Here is a 19173-nt window from a genome sequence, read left to right on the forward strand (position 1 = left end):
TATGTCTTCTTTGGAAAAATGTCTATTCAGGTCCTCTGCCCAATTTTTGTTTTGTTTTTTTTTTTTTTTTGGTGTTGAGTACTATGAGTTTTTTTTTTGTATATTTTGGATATTAACCTATTATTAGATATATTGTTTGCAAATATCTTCTCCCATTCAGTAGGTTGCCTTTTGTTCTGTTGTTAGTTTCCTTTGCCATGAAAAAGCTTTTTAGTTTGATGTAGTCCCATTTGTTCATTTTTGATTTTGTTTCCCTTGCCTAAGAGACATATCCATAAAAACATTGCTAAGACTGATGTCAAAGAGCATACTGCCTATGTTTTCTTCCAGGAGTTTTATGGTTTGGGGTCTTACATTTAAGTCTTTAATCGATTTTGAGTTTATTTTTGTACGTGCTGTGAGAAAGTAGTCCAGTTTGATTCTTTTGCATCTAGCTGTTCACCATTTATTGAAGAGGCTGTCTTTCCCCATTGTACATTCTTGCCTTCCTTGTTGTAGATTAATTGACCATACATGTGGGTTTATTTCTGGCTCTTGGTTCTTTTTTTTTTTGGCTCTTGATTTTTGATTCCATTGATAATGTGTGTCTGTTTTTGTGCCAGCACCATACTGTTTTGATTACTGCAACTTTGTAGTATAGTTTGAAGCCAGGGAGCATGATATCTCCAGTTTTGTTCTTCTTCTGCAGGATTCTTTTGGCTATTTGGGGTCTTTTGTGTTTCCATACAAATTTTAGAATAATTTGTTCTAGTTCTGTGAAAAATGTCACTGGTATTGTGATAGGGATTACAATGAATCTGTGGTCATTTTAATAGTATTAATTCTTCCAATACATGAGCATGGTATATCTTTTCATTTGTTTTGTTGTCTTCAATTTCTTTCATTAATGTCAGTTTAATGAGTATAGGTCTTTTACCTTCTGTAAAAGATTGGTTAGATTTAGTCCTAGGTATTTTATTCTTTTTGATGCAATTGTAAATGGACTGTTTTCTTTCTGATAGTTTGTTTTTAGTGTACAAAATTCAACAGATTTCCTTATATTAATTTTGTATCCTGCAACTTACTGAATTCATTTATTCTAGTAGTTTATTGGTGGTGTCTTTAAGATTTTCTATATATATAGTATCATGTCACTGGCAAACAGTGACAGTTTTACTTCTTCCTTTCCAATTTGGATTCCTTTTATTTCCTTTTCTTGTCTGATTGCTGTAGCTAGGACTTCCAATACTATGTTGAAAAGAAGTGTGAGAGTGGACATCCTTGTCCTTTTCCTGATCTTTGAGGAAATGCTTTCAGATTTTTGCTGTTGTGTATGATGTTGCTGTAGGTTTGTCATATATGGCTTTTATTATGTTGAGGTATGTTCCCTCTATACCCACTTTGTTGAGAGTTTTTATCATAAATGGATGTTGAATTTCTTTCTTATTAATATCTGCTTTGGGCTTCTACTTAGAAAGTTTTTCATTAGCATAAGATTATATAAACATTTACCTATACATCCTGAAACAAACGTAAATTCCAAACCCAAGCACATTTAAGAATTTAACATACCAATTCATTCAATCATTTATTCATTCATGCAACAAGTATCTATTGAACACATACACACTAGGCATTCTTCTAAATGCTGGAAATAAAGCAGCAAATAAGACCAAGGTTCCTGCTATCATGGAGTTATATTCCAAAAGGAATATAATCATGTAGCATATAATTTAATGTGGGATTTCAAGTTACTGGGGAAAGAATGTATTACTCAATATACAATGCTGCTACAACTAATCAACCATTAAGAAAATAAACAAATTAGATTTTCATTTCATAAATCAAGTATATTACAAATGGATAAAAAAATCTTTATTTTTAAAATAAAAGCATGAAAATACTGGAAAAAACATAAGCGAATATTACATAAAGGAACATTATATGCATTCTTGAACATGAAAACTTTAGAGTAAGATCTCAAGGCAATTTTAGAAAAACCTCTTATTTTTTAAAAATGGAATAGAACAAGGTAATTTTTGAACAATAATCTTTATTAGTATATTTTTAAAGGTACATATAATCCTGAGCAACTGCATTTATACATTTATCATTTACTCTTTGAAATTTACATGTAGTTTGTTCCAAACTCTCTGATGAGTACATTTTTATACTAATTAGGAACATAAATAATTAAAAATATTATTCTTATCCATGGAATAGCCAATTAATTTACTCAGAGCATCTCATTATCTAATTCTACTACTTCAAAAGCTTTAGAATATTACCTCTCAGTTAAGCAATTTCTTTTTCAAAACTGCAAAGATGGGCAGTGCAAGAGCTGATTCCTTAAATCCTAGTGAATTCTTAGAAAACTATGTTGCTTTTTGTCTTTGATCTGTATTTTGAATAAATTTGGTAATTATTTAACCAGCTATATTTGAGAAGAATGGTAAAAGTAACTGCATCTCATCTCAATATTTTAGCCAGTGTAAAATGTTACAGGGTCCCTTCACATATAAGTATTCCATAATTATCCCAATAAGAAAAATTTACCATGATCTAAGGAAAAGGAGGACAACCTAATATAGATACATCTTTGTAAATGGTTAAATATTGTGAAATATGTGAAATACTTCAGTCTCCATAAAGGAATACATAGAGATGATTAACATTAAATTTCAAAAATCTAGGCCAGAACTTTCATAATTAGTAAATTAAAAAATGACAAAAATAAAAGACAAAAAGATCCTATGACAAAGACAAAGATCCTGTGATCTTTGAGAAAAAAACATTTACCCAACATATCTCCAGCTGTGGACAAATAAATATTTTTATTCTTGTATTTTAAATTACTACCAAAATATTATATCTTTCTACAAACAACATAAAACAAGCATACAGTATCTAGAAATGGTCTTTATCTGACAAGAATGTCAAGTCTTTGAAGGTACACTAAATTTTTTTTTCCTGAATAAGGTCACTATGATCTTAGTTAAAGTTACAGTAAGCAGTTCAAGCAAAATGTGTATTGCTTAGATTTTAAAGCAAGCAATTGTGTTACTGTTTAATTAAAATATAAGTATAAATGTGAAGCTATTATACCAACATTTATAAACACTTCTTAGAAATACAGATCAGAAAGTAATGGAATAACTGATTTAAAAATAATGAAAGGTTGATGTTATATGTAAAATTTGGGAACAAATCAAAAATATATTTAAGAGATGTAAAAGAACATGAAGACCAAGGTTTATTATTTGGAGCTTGAAAACTTAGCAGCAAAACAACCTATCTGCATATAATGTAGTACAATGAGCATTTGTTCATAAAAGACTCCCAAAGTCTTAAAACTTCATACATAAACCAGAATGAAATCCATTAGGTAAATGATTTAAAGATGCCAGAGTAGTTTATACAGAACTGCTAGATACTCTCACCTGCATTACCAAATCATAAACAAGCTTATGCAAAACTGTGTTCTGGATAACTCACTCTTATAGCTCCCCAATAACAAGCTCGGATAAGGCAGATCAAACCTAAGAAATAAGCAACTGCCCAAGAAACATAGGTTGCATGAAATCGCCTTGCAAAACCTTGGGTGCCAACCTAAAATAAAAAGCAATATAAAAATAAAAGGTTAGAAACTGAGAACTTGTGTTGGCTTACATGCAATTTTTATGAAGTATATTCCTAAGATGACAAAACCCCAACAAAATATGAGTTGCTGCATTTGTTGGCTACCACTAACAGAGTAAAATTTAATAAAATGACATTGCTAGCTACATTAACTATAAACTTTATAAAGTAAACAAAAATTCCATTAAAATATCTTATTTATAAAAGGAATTTAATCTATATAACCCCAATGTCATCCCCATATTGATAATAAATCTCTGTTTCACTTGAATAAAAAGAAGAATGGTTTTTCAGACCTTCATAGCTGAATGAGCATTGCTTCAGCTTTGGCCATGACAAAATTGGTTCTGGCACTAAATAAAAACAAATGGGCTTTTGTTAAATGGAGGGTAAAATTCCCAATGTCAAGGACCTTCAGAGGGATCCCAAGACATGATTTCACCTGGATGGGCAAGCTCCAGGCCCATGGATTGGCTTCAGATTGCTCATAGTTTTTCAGAAGCTTCTGGGCCTGATATGCGAGGGAGGCAGGTTCTTCAGCGATCAATGAAGGCTGTTCCAGACCTCACCATTTACTACTGATAAAGTTAAGAGGAAAGAATTCTAACAGCGAGTAGAGTAATACTCACAGTTAATCCAACTCCAATGAAAATACATATCATTCCAATGGTAATATATGCACAGCAGCGTCTTCGAGGAAGTGCACTACCCACAGAGGAACTGCAAATTCATGAGAACAAAACAGAATATTAAGTATTTACATGAAGATTCTCCATTTCATCTTTGTGAATACTTATCTATGGCTTTAGTAATACATATACTTCTATTTATTTATTCAACTTGAGAGACAAGAACGTACATAATAATTTTTTTAATGAGTGATCTAAATCATACCTGGTGAATTTGTGTGTGAATTATTGTGGCTTTAAACAAAATTCAAGTGTTGATCATTGACAAAGTCCACAAAAACTCACTATGGTCAATAATGATCATCCAAGATAAAAATTTATTTCCAAAACAATCTATTCCAGAATGGAAAATCAGTGCTGTCTTACAAATAGAAATTGATTTTTTTTTTTACATTTATAACCATTGTTATATGTTTAGTGTAGAAAATTTGGAAAATAAGAATAAAGAATAGAAAGGAAAATTACCTGTAATTCCACTACCATAAATACCGCTATTTTTCTCCAGCCATTTTTTACAACTTATCAATTTAGCATAAACATTTTCTTACATCATTAAGTATCCTCAAACTGGAATTCTGATAGATGAATATAACATAACTTAACCAATTCCCTAGTATTGGACACTTTTTTCTTCTTGGAAATAATGCCAGGTAAGCAACATTTAAAAGCACTGTGCTTATTTTTTTTAATGAAAGTATAGTTGATTTACAATGTTGTGTTAATTTCTGCTGTACAGCAAAGTGATTCAGTTATACATATATATATATTCTTTTTTATATTCTTTTCCATTATGGTTTAACACAGGATACTGAATATAGTTCCCTGTGCTACACAGTAGGACCTTGTTGTTTATCCATTCTATATGTAACAGTTTGCTTCTGCTAACCCCAAACTCCCAATCTATCCCCCTCCCCCACCAACTACCTTGGCAATCACAAGTGTGTTTCTGTTTCATAGATGGGTTCATTTGTGTCATATTTTAGATTCCACACATAAGTAATATCACATGGTATTTGTCTTTCTCTTTCTGACTTACTACACTTAGTATGATAATCACTAGTTGCTGCAATCACCATGTTGCTGCAAATGGCATTATTTCATTCTTTTTTATGGCTGAGTAGTATTCCATTGTATATATGTACCACATCTTCTTTATCCATTCATCTGTCAATAGACATTTAGGTTGTTTCCATGTCTTGGCTATTGTGAATAGTGCTATGAGCATAGGAGTGCATGTATCTTTTTGAATTATAGTTTTGTCTGTACATATGCCCAGGAGTGGAATTGCGGGATCATATGGCAACTCTATTTTTAGGTTTTTGAGAACCTCCATACTGTTTTCCACAATGGCTGCACCAACTTACATTCCCACCAACAGTGTAGGAGGGTTCCCTTTTCTCCACACCCTCTCCAGCATTTATTTGTAGACTTTTTTTTTTTTTTTTTTTTTTGTGGTACGCAGGCCTCTCACTGTTGTGGCCTTTCCCGTTGTGGAGCACAGGCTCTGGACACGCAGGCCCAGCAGCCATGGCTCACGGGCCCAGCCGCTCCACGGTATGTGGCACAAACCCGTGTCCCCTGCATCGGCAGGCGGACTCTCAACCACTGTGCCACCAGGGAAGCCCCTAGTTGTAGACTTTTTAATGATGGCCATTCTGACAGGCATGAGGTGGTACCTCATTGTAGTTTTGATTTGCGTTTCTCTAATAATTAGTGACATTGAGCATCTTTTCATATGCCTGTTGGCTATCTGTATGTCTTCTTTGGAAAAATGTCTATTTAGGTCTTCTGCCCATTTTTCAATTTGAGTTGTTTGTGTTTTTGTTGTTGAGTTGTATGAGCTGTTTGTATATTTTGGAAATTAAGCCCTTATCAGTCACATCATTTGCAAATATTTTCTCCCAGTCTGTAAGTTTTCTTTTCACTTCCTTTATGGTTTCCTTTGCTGTACAAAAGCTTGTAGGTTTGATTAGTCCCATTTGTTTGTTTTTGCTTTTATTTCTATTGCCTTGGGAGACTGACCTAAGAAAATATTGGTACAATTTATGTCAGAGAATGTTTTGCCCCTGTTCTATTCTAGGAGTTTTACAGTGTCATATCTTATGTTTAAGTCTTTAAGCCATTTTGAGTTTATTTTTGTGTATCATGTGAGAGTGTGTTCTAACTTCACTGATTTATATGCAGCTGTCCAAATTTCCCAACACCCCTTGCTAAAGAGACTGTCTTTTTACCTATTATATATTCTTGCCTCCTCTGTCAAAGATTAATTGACCATAGGTGTGTGGGTTTATTTCTGGGCTCTCTATTCTGTTCCATTGATCCATATGTCTGTTTTTGTGCCAATATCATACTGTTTTGATTACTGTAGCTTTGTAGTATTGCCTGAAGTCTGAGATGGTTATGCCTCCAGCTTTGTTCTTTTTCTTCAGGATTACTTTGGCAATTCTGGGTCTTTTATGGTTCCATATGAATTTTAGGATTATTTGTTCTAGCTCTGTGAAAAAGGTCATGGGTAATTTGATAGGGATCACATTAAATCTGTAGATTGCTTTGGGTAGTATGGCCATTTTAACAATATTAATTCTTCCCATTGTGATTATTTTTCATTGTTTTCTTACGATAAATTTTTAGAATCAGAATTACAAAATTAAAGAGATTAAACTTCTAAAAATCTTTTAATACATACTGCAAGAAGCCTATGGGAAATTCATAAAATATATTTCTCAATTGAAATTCCAAATCCAGTAGTTTTCAGTTCTCTCTACTTCTAATTTTTTTAATTTTCAAAATGATAAAAGTATAGCAAAGATCAAAAAGCCAATTGGTACTTTCTTCTCTTCCTAAATAAACATATATTAACACATATCATATATCACACATTGTGTTAGTGGATGATATAATTATCTGATTTGTTTGTGTATGGCCAGTGTCCACATTATGCCTACCACATGGTAAATTACTCGTAGAATGTCTACTGAATAAATGAAACACAGAAATGCATCACTTACTAGGCATAATTTAGAAGTGTGCTATTCCAAAAGGTTAATTTTGCATAACAGAAAAATAGCTTCAATTCCCAAATCTTTTTTAAAATTGATGAATATTATTGCAAATATGTATCATAAAAATTCCTGAATAGTTGAAGAAAAATAGAAACATGTGGATGACCTGGGGGGTCATCATTAATTGCAGTAGTGTACAACCTGCTATCTGGAGTTATTAGGGCATCTGTGATTCATTGCCGTTATGTTACATTTAGCCTTAGACTGCTTTTAGTTTTAATAACTATGTCTGCATTTGGTGATTTTTCCTGCCTTATATCTCACAGCTGGCCACCATTTCTCATTTACCTATGTATCTGCCTCTGGCAGTCTAATCTACCATGGATTAGAAGGCAACAAATTTGCTAGAATATACTCAATAATTCAAAAGGGTCTAAGTGAATACCAGAGTAGCTTTTCTGTGAGCCAAAGGAACACACTTTAGTATATTAATTTCAGTGCATGAATTCTACTTAGAAAACCCATGCTCATTTTTCATCACTCAACTTAAATAGTCACTACCTCTGGAAAATCTTCCCAGGAAAGAAATAACCTACTGCTACTCTACAACCCAAGTGCCATCTTATCATAGGGAGAAGGCAATGACAAAAACACCTATCACATGCACAATAAAATCTCATACATTTAATACAAATATGGTATCTGTATGCAATATATAGTATTGTTTTGCAAGTGTTAAAACTTTATACGTACATGTGTTAAACTGTATGCTTCTGTGACTTGCTTTTTTTCCTCAGTACTCTACATGAGACTCTTCTACAGTCATATGTGGAAACTTACTTCATTCATTTGCACACCTATCTTCCATTATATGGAATAACACAGCTTACTCATTCTCCCTGTTGATGGACAGTCAGGGTTTTGTTTTGTTTTGTTTTAAATGTTTTTACTATTATAACAAGGCTACTTTGAATTTGCTTTTACATGTTTCCTTATGTACATATGCAGGAATTTCTCAAACATATACCTAGGAATAGAATTGCTGGGTAGTACTGTAGACATGTTTTTAATTTTAACAAATGCCAAATTTATATCCCCACCAACACTATTTGAGAGCTTCCACCTACATCCTCATTAACCCTTCAACACCTGGTATTGTTCTCATGCTTGACAATTTCACGAGTGTGAATGGTATTTCGTTGTGATTTTATTATGTATATCCATAATTTGCAGTGAGGTTGGACATCTTTTCAAATGCAGGTTGACTACTGGTTTTATTTTTCTATTAATCGCTTGTTCATACCTATTGTCTCTGTCTTGGGCTGTCTTTAACTTACTGATTCATAGATGACATTTATATAATCTGCATACTATTCCATGCAGCTATATATACTGAACATATTTTCTTATAGTCTGTTTTTATAAATTCAACTTTAATAACATATTTTGATCATGAGTATTTACTAATGATACTAATGTAACACAAAGTACTTCTAATATAGTCAAAGCTATCAATCTTTTCCTTTAAGGTTCATACTTTTTATGCCTTGTCTAGGAAATTCTTTCCTACTTCTGTCATAAAAATATTTTTTTTATCTTTTCTTCTAAAAGTATTACAATTTTGCTTTTTGTATTGCCAGCTACAAATTGGCACTTGCCATCTACCTCTACAAGGATTAAATCATGAGTCACTGCAGCTGCTGACCTTCAACATCCCCTGAAAAGGAGTTCAGGGTGGAGTTCAGGAATGAGGCACTTTGTGCTCTGGGAAAAACTGGCGGAACAGGTCTTCAGATAGTTAGATATTTTCAGGAGATTTTATGAGCCCAATTCTTGTATCTCCTTGTATCTAGAAAAGTACTAAAATCCTTCATGGTGATGTCTGCTCCTTGTGACTAGTGGTAATCTTCATGAGACTAGCAGCAACCTCCTGCAAAAAATATGTGCTTGCCTGCATGTACTCCCCCTTTGCCAAAATTGCATTATACTGACCTTCCCCCCTCCCTCTTTGGAGCAGTTTCTCAGGGCTATCTGAAATGCAGTCTCCCGGGCTATAATCCTCATTATGCCCCCAATAAAAACTCACAGCTCTCACATTGTGTATTTTTTTTCAGTCAGTAGTATTTATGTCGATCTATAAGAGCAGATTCCTTATAATTATCTATTTTTATTTTACATATTTCAAAGTTAGATTATTTGTTGCACTCAAGTTCAAAATTTATATTTCTGATGAAGTGACCATAATGATAATAATTCTTTTTACATCTGTTCTATGATTGCCATTGACTCAATATGGTAACAAGTCTTCTGCTGCAGTTACCTTTTCCAAGCAATTGGAGGAAGGGAGAGAAAAGGAGGCCAAGCAGCTTTTGTCTTTAAGGAGAGTATCAGGAAGATGTATTCATCATTTTGTTCATATTCCATTGGCCCTAACATAAACACATGGTCACAATTATCTGCAAGAGAGGTTAGGAAATGCAGTCTCCAGCTGGGTGGCCATTAAGACTGACAGTTCTACTGCAAGGAAAAAGAGAACAGCAGTCTTTGCTATTTTAACTAATATTACTATTGCTATTTTATTGTTGGTTAGTGTTTGCCTGGTATATCTTTCATTCTGGTTAGTGTTTCATGATTTCACCTTTTACTTTCATTCTATGTTCTCATATTTCATGTGTTTCTTCTTCAAATTGCATACAGATGTACTTAAATCTAGTCTGATAATTTCTTGCAAGTTTTATTGACAAGTTTAGTCTAATTATATATATTCTGACAACTAATATATTTTGATTATCCCTTCTACCGTATTTTGGCTTTCTATTGTTTCTCTATCTGCTTTTCTACCCCCTTTTCTGGACTTCTTTTGGATTGACTATGATTCTTTTATTTCATTTTCTACCTACTATTTAGAAAGTTTCACAATTTATTTTTATTCATTTAGCATTCCACTCCCATCTTACATGTTCTTGTTCTTCAATATTTCAGTTCAATTCTTTTATCTATCTATCTATCTATCTGTTTATTTATTTATTTATTTAATTTTGGCTGTGTTTGGGTCTTTGTTGCTGCATGCAGGCTTTCTCTAGTTGAGGCAAGCAGGGGCTACTCTTTGTTGCAGTGCATGGACTTCTCATTGCGGTGGCTTCCCTTGTTGTGGAGCATAGGCTCTAGGGGACACATGCAGGCTTCGGCAGTTGTGGCACGTAAGCTCAGCAGTTGTGGCTCGTGGGTTTAGTTGCTCCGCATGTGGGATCTTCCTGGACCAGGGCTTGAACCCATGTCCCCTGCATTGGCAGGTGGATTCTTAACCACTGCGCCACTAGGGAAGTTCCAATATTTCAATTCAATTCTATTTTTGTTTCTCCAAATTTGTTAGCATTAATACTATTACTGTTACGTTTTTGGTATTTTATATAGTTAGTGTTCCTGATGAATGTTTAGAATTTCTTGGTTTATACTTTCTTTATTCTTACAGAGCAGAAATTTCTTCAGGGATATTTTCCCTAAATTCATCTTTTATCAATTTTTTAGTGAGGGTATCAGAATGGTAACCACTCTGTTTTGGTTGTTACTGCTGGTTAGTTGGTTCTGCATCTGCAAATATCTTTATTTTACCTTCATTAGTCTGTGATGGTTTAGACACTTTGACAGTTAATTTCTCTTAGAACTTTGAAGTATTTTTAAACTTTTTGGCTTCCATTGTTGTAGTTGAGATGTTTGCTGCTATCTTTTTCATACTAAAAATCTGACTTTTCTGTCTCTGCTTTTAATATGTTCTATTTATTTTAGGTTGTCTGCAAACTCACTATAACATATTTGTTTATTCTGCTTGGATTTCATTGTTCCTTTTGAATCTACAGGTTCATATCTTTCATAGATCTGAAAATCCTTAGGGATTATCTCTTCAAAATGCTTCTATCCCATTCTCTAGTTTTTCCTTCTAGATCAGAAATATATCAGATGCTCTTATATATATTTATTTCAATATTATTTTCATCTTTGTCTCTCTGATGGATTCTAGGTAATTTACTTTACTCTATCTTCCAATCCATAACTTTAGTTGTCAACTTAATCTGATCTGCTGTTTAGCTTGTTCCACTGTACTTTCATTTCTGTAATTTTTAATTTCCAGAAGTTTTACTGTATCTTTCAAAACCTGCCTGCTTATTGTTTGGGTTAATTAATTTTTTATTTTTAAATAATTGTAGACTCAAAAGCAGTTATAAGAAATAATACAGAGCGCTCTCATTCATCCTCTACCCAATTTCCCCCAGTGGTAACATCTTGCAAACTACAGTACAATATTATAACCAGCGTACTGACATTAATAAAATCCACTGATATTCATATTTCCTGTTTTACTTATATTCATTTGTGTGTATGTGTATATTTAATTCTGTACAATTTATCCCATGTGGAGGTTCATGTACCCACCACCACAGTTAAGATACAGAAGAGTTCCATCACTGCAAGGATCCTTTTATAACCACACTCACCTCCCTCTTGCCTACCCACCCCCTGTACTCACCACACCATCACGCACCTGTTCTCCATTCCTAAAATTTTGTCATTTCAAAACTGTTATATAAAAGGAATCATGCTGTAAGCCACCTTGTGTGACTGGTTTTCACTCAGCATAAATTCCCAAAGATTCACCCAAATGGTTGCATGGATGAACTGTTGTTCATTCCTTTGACTGTTGAATAGTATGTCAAGGTCTGGAAAAATCACAGTTTGTTTAACAATTCAGCCATAGAAGGACATCTAGGTTGTTTCCAGTTTCAGGCTATTAAGAATAAAGTTGCTATGAACATTTATGTACAGATTTTTGTATGTGCCCAGTTCGTTTCTTATAGACTCTTATCTGTCTTCTCTTATTTCTATTAAAAAAAACCATTTTAGACATGGTTATAACATATTCTATAGCTAACATTATAATATCTGAAGTTCCTAGAAGCCTAATTATGCTGTTTGTTATCAATGCCAATTCTGCTTATTGTATCTTGTTTCCTCATGTTGGTATTTTTGTTAAGAACTTATTTTGACAGACCTTAATATAAGAAACCCTAGCAGGCATGGTTTAGGAATGTCTTCATCCACAGAGAATTTTCATTTGCTTTTCCCAGGCTCCCTAGAATGATACCAATCTTAAACTACTTTAAAATGATTTCTGGGACTGGGTTTTCTTAGACCATATAAACCAGGTAAAATATAAACCTGAAATTCACTGTTCTTATAAAAATTTCCATTTGTATTCTTCCTTTTCTGGTGGGCATTTTCCTTGACCTACTCTATTCATGAAGAATAGTCCTTTATTGGGGGTGGGGATGGATGGTATTCCAACTCTCCACCTTCTGCAAGACCAAGGCCTTCTCTCTCATTCTTCATTTGAACACTGAAACCCAAGTATCTGGGTCCCTAGTATTGATAAATACCCTTAGGACAGCCCTGGTGGTCATTTGCTCTCCATTTTTGTTCCCTGGGGATTTTCTTAACTTTCATATGAGCTGAACAATGCATTTAAAAGGATATTTGTAATGGTTAACTAGTCTTTCATATTACTGGATGTGAAAGTCAAGAGCCTCTAATATACAAAAATGTGGACACTGAATATCCAAGAGGAAAAGATCATGCAAGGTTTCTCAAACATCTGATTATTCACCCTTCAAATTATTTACCTTCCCCTTCATAACACTCCCCTGTGAAACACTAGCATTGTGAAGGACACCTGGAAAATAAAGATGGTGCCAAGCAGTGTTATTTAAGCACAATTTTAAGATGAGGTAGCCAGGGAAGGCTTTATTAGGTGAAACTTAAGGGCAGGGTAAGATGTGAATAGGTGGGAGAGTAAGTCATCTTAGCTGCTAACAGTAGCTAGAAAAAATAATACTTTTGTTCAAGGAACAAGCAGCAAAATAACCTTTCTTCCAGAGAAGGTTTCTGTAAGTGAGTAAAATTAAAGGGATTTTCAGCTAATTTGTGAGGTTAAGTAGTTATTTTCCAAGTAAACAGGAATGAGAAAGGGACGAGCCAGGTCACTCCAGGCCTAGCAGGAGATTAAGGGACAAAAGCAAGAAACTCTATTGTATATTTATGGAAGTAAAAGAATTTGTTGAGGCTGGTGGTGTGTGTAGAGGTAGAAGAAAACATAATAAAGATACCACTAGAGAAGTTAGGCAAATATCTAAACTTGGAAGGTTGTATAAATCTTGATAAGAAGTTTAGAGTTTGATTTTGGATTTTAGGCAATGGGCCTGTAATAATCTATATGGTGCATTTATGTCAATAAGTATAAAATATCTTTCCTTAGCATACTTCATATGGCACTAATAGAAAAACCTAAAATAACAATGGCAATGGCACCTCCTTGGGTTGTGCAATATACAACCTGCACAGATGTATGCTATGGCCATGAATTTGGGAGCTACAAAAAGGTTTCAAGCTGGAGAGTTTGAAATCATATTTTCACTTGGAGACCTTTACTCTAATAAACTGGAAGAGAACTATAAGGCTGAAGACCAAGAGATAAATTAGAAAGCTATTGCAGTAGTCCTGGTGAGAGATCCTGAATGCTTGAACTATATATAATAGAAATAGTAAGAATAAGGTAACAGAATTGAAATGTCAAGAGACAGAATTGACAGGACCTGTTTCCATTTGGATATTGTGAATAAAGATACACTCAGATTTCTGGCTTGGTCAGCTGAGCAGATAGCAAAACATTCATTAATGTAAGTTATTCATCAACACACAAGGACGATTAGTTTGCAGAGTGAGGTGGGCAAGTTGGATACATTCTGTTTGAGATGCCTATGGGACACCAGGTTGAAATAACTACAGGCAAATGGTGAATACAGATTGTATATTTACATCTGAAGGTCTGAAGAGAGATCTGGGGTGATTTAATGATATATTGGTTGTGATTTAGTGGCATATAAATGATATAAAAACATATGAGAAAGCACAGATATATTGTGATTAGGTTCCAATCCTGGAGAATAGCAATATTTAATGAGTTGGAAGAGGAAGTGGAGCCAGGAAAGGAGATAGCAAATGAATGTTCTGAGAAGTGGGAGAAAACCAGGAGAAAGTGATGTCTGAAACCAAAAGAAGAACAAATTTTAAGGAAAAAAAGCAGGGTAATCAACAGAACCAAATATTAAACAGAAAACAAGGAAATGAAGATTGAACAGATATATTAAACTTTGCAAGTGGGGAAAGCAATCAAGATGGCAAAGTACTCAGACGTGAAGCTCACCCTCTTTCACAAATACAACAAAAGTACATCTATACATGGAACGATTCTCACAGACTATCTACTGAATGCTGGCAGAAAACCTCAAACTGCTGAAAGGGCAAAGAAAATCTCCATGTAACCAGGTGGGAAAAAAGAAAACAGGAAAAAAAAAGAAAAAGAAAAATGAAAATGAAAAAGGAGTCGGGACCAGACCTGTGCCCCTGGGAGGGAGCTGTGAAAGAGGAAAGATTCCTGCACCCTGGGAAGCCCTTTCAGCAGCTCCCCGGACAGACGTAAGGGGAGCTTCAGAGCCTCTGAGGAGAACACTAGTAGCCAGTTTGCAGCAGCCCAGCCTGAGACGCCCATCTTTGGTTCTGGCAGGGACTGTGTGCTGGAATTCGGGCTTTAGAGATCAGAACCAGGGAGAAGACTGGGGTTGGCTGTGTAGAAACAGATTCGGGGGGCTGGAATCCAGAGTGACCATGCTGGGGGTGTACACCAAGGAAGCCTGGGCCACCTTAGAGGCCAGTCGCCATTGTTTGGGGGCTGCTCTAGGGAGGGGCGGGACCTGAATTGTAGCTTTTTTCCCTGTGCACGTGCTTGCAGAGGCAGGATACTGCCTGCACAGGCTCCAGGGGTGGTCCCGAGCCTCCACTGCAGCCCACCCAGACACCAGGAGTGGTCGCCGGGCCACTGCGGACACCCTCCTGGACCCCAGGAGTGGTTGCCACCCCCTGCTGACTCCCTTCTGGACCGCAGGAATGGTCATGGGCCCCTGCTGATGCCCTCCCGGACTCCAGGAGTGGTCATGGCCCCCCTACCGACTTCCTCCTGTACCCCAAGAGTAGTTGCGGGCTCCCACTACCACCCATCCGAACTCCAGGAGTGGCTGTAAGCTGCCTCCATTCCCATCGCATGCCCCAGGGGGTGTGCCTGAGCCTCCCGCTGCTGCCAAAAACCCCAAGACCAGAAACCAGCAACCTCAACCAGCACCCCCTATCAAGGAAATAACAATGAGCACACACCGAAGAAAGAAGTAACAGGCATCCATATTAAAAACAGCCCTTGCACCAAACATACTAAACCCACGCAAGCTACACAGGGACAGCCCTATATATAAATAGCCCTCCAAGACCACAGTAGATAATTGTTTCTCCTAAATTCACAGAGTAAGAGAAATATAAGTAAATGAAAAAGCAGAGGAACCACTCACAGTTAAAAGACCAAGAGTATTCCCCTGAAAGAACAAACAACGAAGCAGACCTTTTCAGTCTAATAGATACAAATTTCAAAGAGAGGATAATGAAAATACTGAAGGAATTAAGAAAGGCTATTGACAGAAATGCAGAGTATTGTAAAAAGGAACTAGAAACTATAAAGAGGAACCAAGAAAAATTAGAAAACTCATTTGCAGAGACGAAAGCTGAGCTAAAGGCAATACATAACACAATAATGCAGAACAAATAAGTGACCCGGAAGATAAAATAATGGAAATCATGCAATCAGGACAGAAGACAGAAAGTTAAATGAAAAAAAACTGAAAGTGATGTAAGAGACCTATGGAATAATATAAAGCATGCCAACCTATGCATAATAAGGATTCCAGAAGGGGAAGAAAGAGAAGAGGGGATCAAAAATGTATTTGAAGAAATTATGGCTGAAAACTTCCCAAACTTAAAGAAGGAAACAGATATCCAGGTACAGGAAGCAGAGAGGGTCCCAAACAAGATAAACCCAAACAGACCTACACCAAGACATACCAAAATGGCAAAAGTTAAAGATAAAGAGAGGATTCTAAAGGCAGCAAGAGAAAAGCAAAAAGTTAATTAAAAGGGAACCCCCAAAAGGCTGATTCCTCTACAGAAGCGATGAAGGCCAAAAGCAAGTGTCAAGATATACTCAAAGTCCTGAAAGGGAAAAATCAGCAAATAACCTCTACCCAGCGAGATTATCATTTAGAATAGAAGGTGAGACAAAGAATTTCTCGGGCAAGCAAAAACTAAAAGAATACAGCAATACTAAACCTATCCTAAAGGAAATATTGAAAGCTCTTCTCTAAATAGAAAAGAAGTAAGAATCTATAGAAAAGAGAAAAATCACAATTGGAAAATAAATCACTTAAATAAGCCAGTACACAGATTAAAAAAAAAATTATGTGAAAGTTATGATAACCACAATGAACAGCAAAAGGATGAACATGAAGATGTAAAAGAGGACATCAAAATCATAAAATGTGGGGGAGGATAGTAAGAAAATGTATATTTTTTTTCCCCTAGAATGTGTTTGAGCCAATATGACTACCAGTCTAAGGCAAGTAGATATAAGAAGGGGTTAACATAGTTGATAAACAGGGTAACCACAAATCAAAAACATACCATAGATTTACAAAAAACAAAAAGAAGAGAACATAAGCATAATACAAAAGAAAATCATCAAGCTACAAAAGTAAAAACAAAAAGAAAAAGAAAGGAATAAAGAAGAAATATGAAATCAATGGGAAAACAAGGTTTAAAATGGCAATAAATACATATCTATCAAGAAGTACCTTAAAAATCAATGCACTCAATGCTGCAATCAAACGACACAGAGTGGCAGATTGGATAAAAAAAAAACAAGAGCCTATGATATGCTGCCTACAAGAGACTCACTTTAGGGCAAAGGACACAATAGATTGAAAGTGAGGGGATGGAAAAAGATATTTCATGCAAACCGAAATGACAAGAAAGTGGGGGTCACAATACTTACACTAAATAGAATTTAAAACAAAGCCATAAAGAAACATAAAGAAGGACATATATAATGATAAAAGGACCACTACAAGGAGAGGATTTTACACTCATCAACATATATGTACCTAATACAGGATCACCCAAATACATAAAACAAATACTAACAGACATAAAGGGAGAAATTGACAGGAATACAATAATAGCAGGAGACTTTAACACCCCAGTCACATCAATGGACAGATCTTCCAGACAGAGAATCAATAAGGCAACAGAGAAAATAGATGATACAATAGTACAGTTAGACTTAATTGATATTTTCAGGACATGACATCCAAAAAAAACAAGTGCACATGTAACATTCTCAAGGATCGATCGCATATTAGGGCCAAAACAAGCCTCAACAAATTTAAGAGTATAGAAATTATCTCAAGCATCTTTTCTGACTACAAAGGCATGAAACTAGAAATTAACCACAGAAAAAGAAATGAGAACAAAATGATTACATGGAGACTAAACAACATGCTACTAAAAAACAAATGGGTCAATGATGACATCAAAGATGAAATTTAAACAAAATACCTACATAGTACTACCATATGACCCAGCAATCTCACTACTGGACATATTCCCAAAGAAAACCATAATTCAAACAGACACATGAACCCCAATGATCATTGCAACACTATTTATCATAGCCAGGACATGGAAGCAACCTAAATGACCATCAACAGAGGAATGGATAAAGAAGATGTGGTACATATATACAATGGAATATTACTCAGCCATGAAAAGGAACAAAACTGGATAATTGGTAGAGATATGGATGGACCTAGAGTAGAGTAAGTCAGAAGGAGAAAAACAAATATTGTATATTAATGCACATATGTGGAATCTAGAAAAATGGTATAGATGATCTTATTTGCAAAGCAGAAATAGAGACACGGACATAGAGAACAAATGTATGGATACCAAGGGGGAAAGAGGAGGTTGGGGGAATTGGGAGATTGGGATTGACATATATACAGTATTAATACTATGTATAAAATAGATAACTAATGAGAACCTACTGTATAGCTCAGGGAACTCTACTCAATGCTCTGTGGTGACCTAAAGGGGAAGGAAATCCAAAAAATAGGGGATATATGTATAGCTGATTCACTTTGCTATACAGTAGAAACTAATACAACATTGTAAAGTAACTATACTCCAATAAAAAATAATTTAAAAATAAGTAAAAAATAAAAAAAATGCCTTGAGACAAATGATGATGAAAACACAACCATACAAAACCTATCAGATATAGCAAAAGCAGTTATCAGAGGGAAGTTCATAGAGATACAGGCCTTCCTCAGAAAACAAGAAAAATCTCAAATAAACAACCTAACATACCACTTAAAAGAATTAGAAAAAGAACAAACAAAATCTAGAGTCAGCAGAAGAAAGGAAATAATAAAGATCAGAGAGGAAATAAACAAAACAGAGATTTAAAAAACAGAAAAATTAATAAAACCAGGAGCTGATTCTTTGAAAGGATAAACAAGACTGACAAACCTCTGGCCAGGCTCACCAAGAAGAAAAGAGAGAGAATACAAATAAACAAAATAAGAAATGAAAAAGGAGACATAAAAACTGATACCACAGAAATACAAAAAACCATAAGGGAATACTATGAACAATTATATGTCAACAAATTCGAAGACCTAGAAGAAAAGAACATTCTTCTAGAAACATACAGCCCACCAAAACTGAAAGAAGAAATAGATGATTTGAACAGACCAGTCACTAGAACTAAAATAGAATCTGGAATTTAAAAACTCCCTACAAACAAAAGTCCAGAACCAGATGGCTTCACAGGTGAATTCTATCAAACATACAAAGAAGAACTTATACCGATCCTTCTC

At 34.9% G+C, this 19173-nt stretch overlaps 1 protein-coding gene across 1 annotated transcript in view; it reads right to left on the reverse strand.

Annotated features, from left to right (window-relative positions):
- Positions 1-1920: 1920 nt before the first annotated feature.
- PIP4P2 (phosphatidylinositol-4,5-bisphosphate 4-phosphatase 2) overlaps positions 1921-19173 on the reverse strand; it is an 85980-nt gene continuing 68727 nt past the window's right edge. Inside the window, exons 6-7 of the mRNA XM_030862861.2 lie at positions 4248-4338; positions 1921-3588 (exon numbers count right to left, since the gene is read on the reverse strand). Coding sequence (XP_030718721.1) covers positions 3445-3588; positions 4248-4338 — 235 coding nt within the window. The 3' untranslated portion in view covers positions 1921-3444. The remainder of the gene's footprint in view (positions 3589-4247; positions 4339-19173) is intronic.

Source organism: Globicephala melas, chromosome 17 (genome assembly GCF_963455315.2).
Source record: "Globicephala melas chromosome 17, mGloMel1.2, whole genome shotgun sequence".
NCBI lineage: Eukaryota > Metazoa > Chordata > Mammalia > Artiodactyla > Delphinidae > Globicephala > Globicephala melas.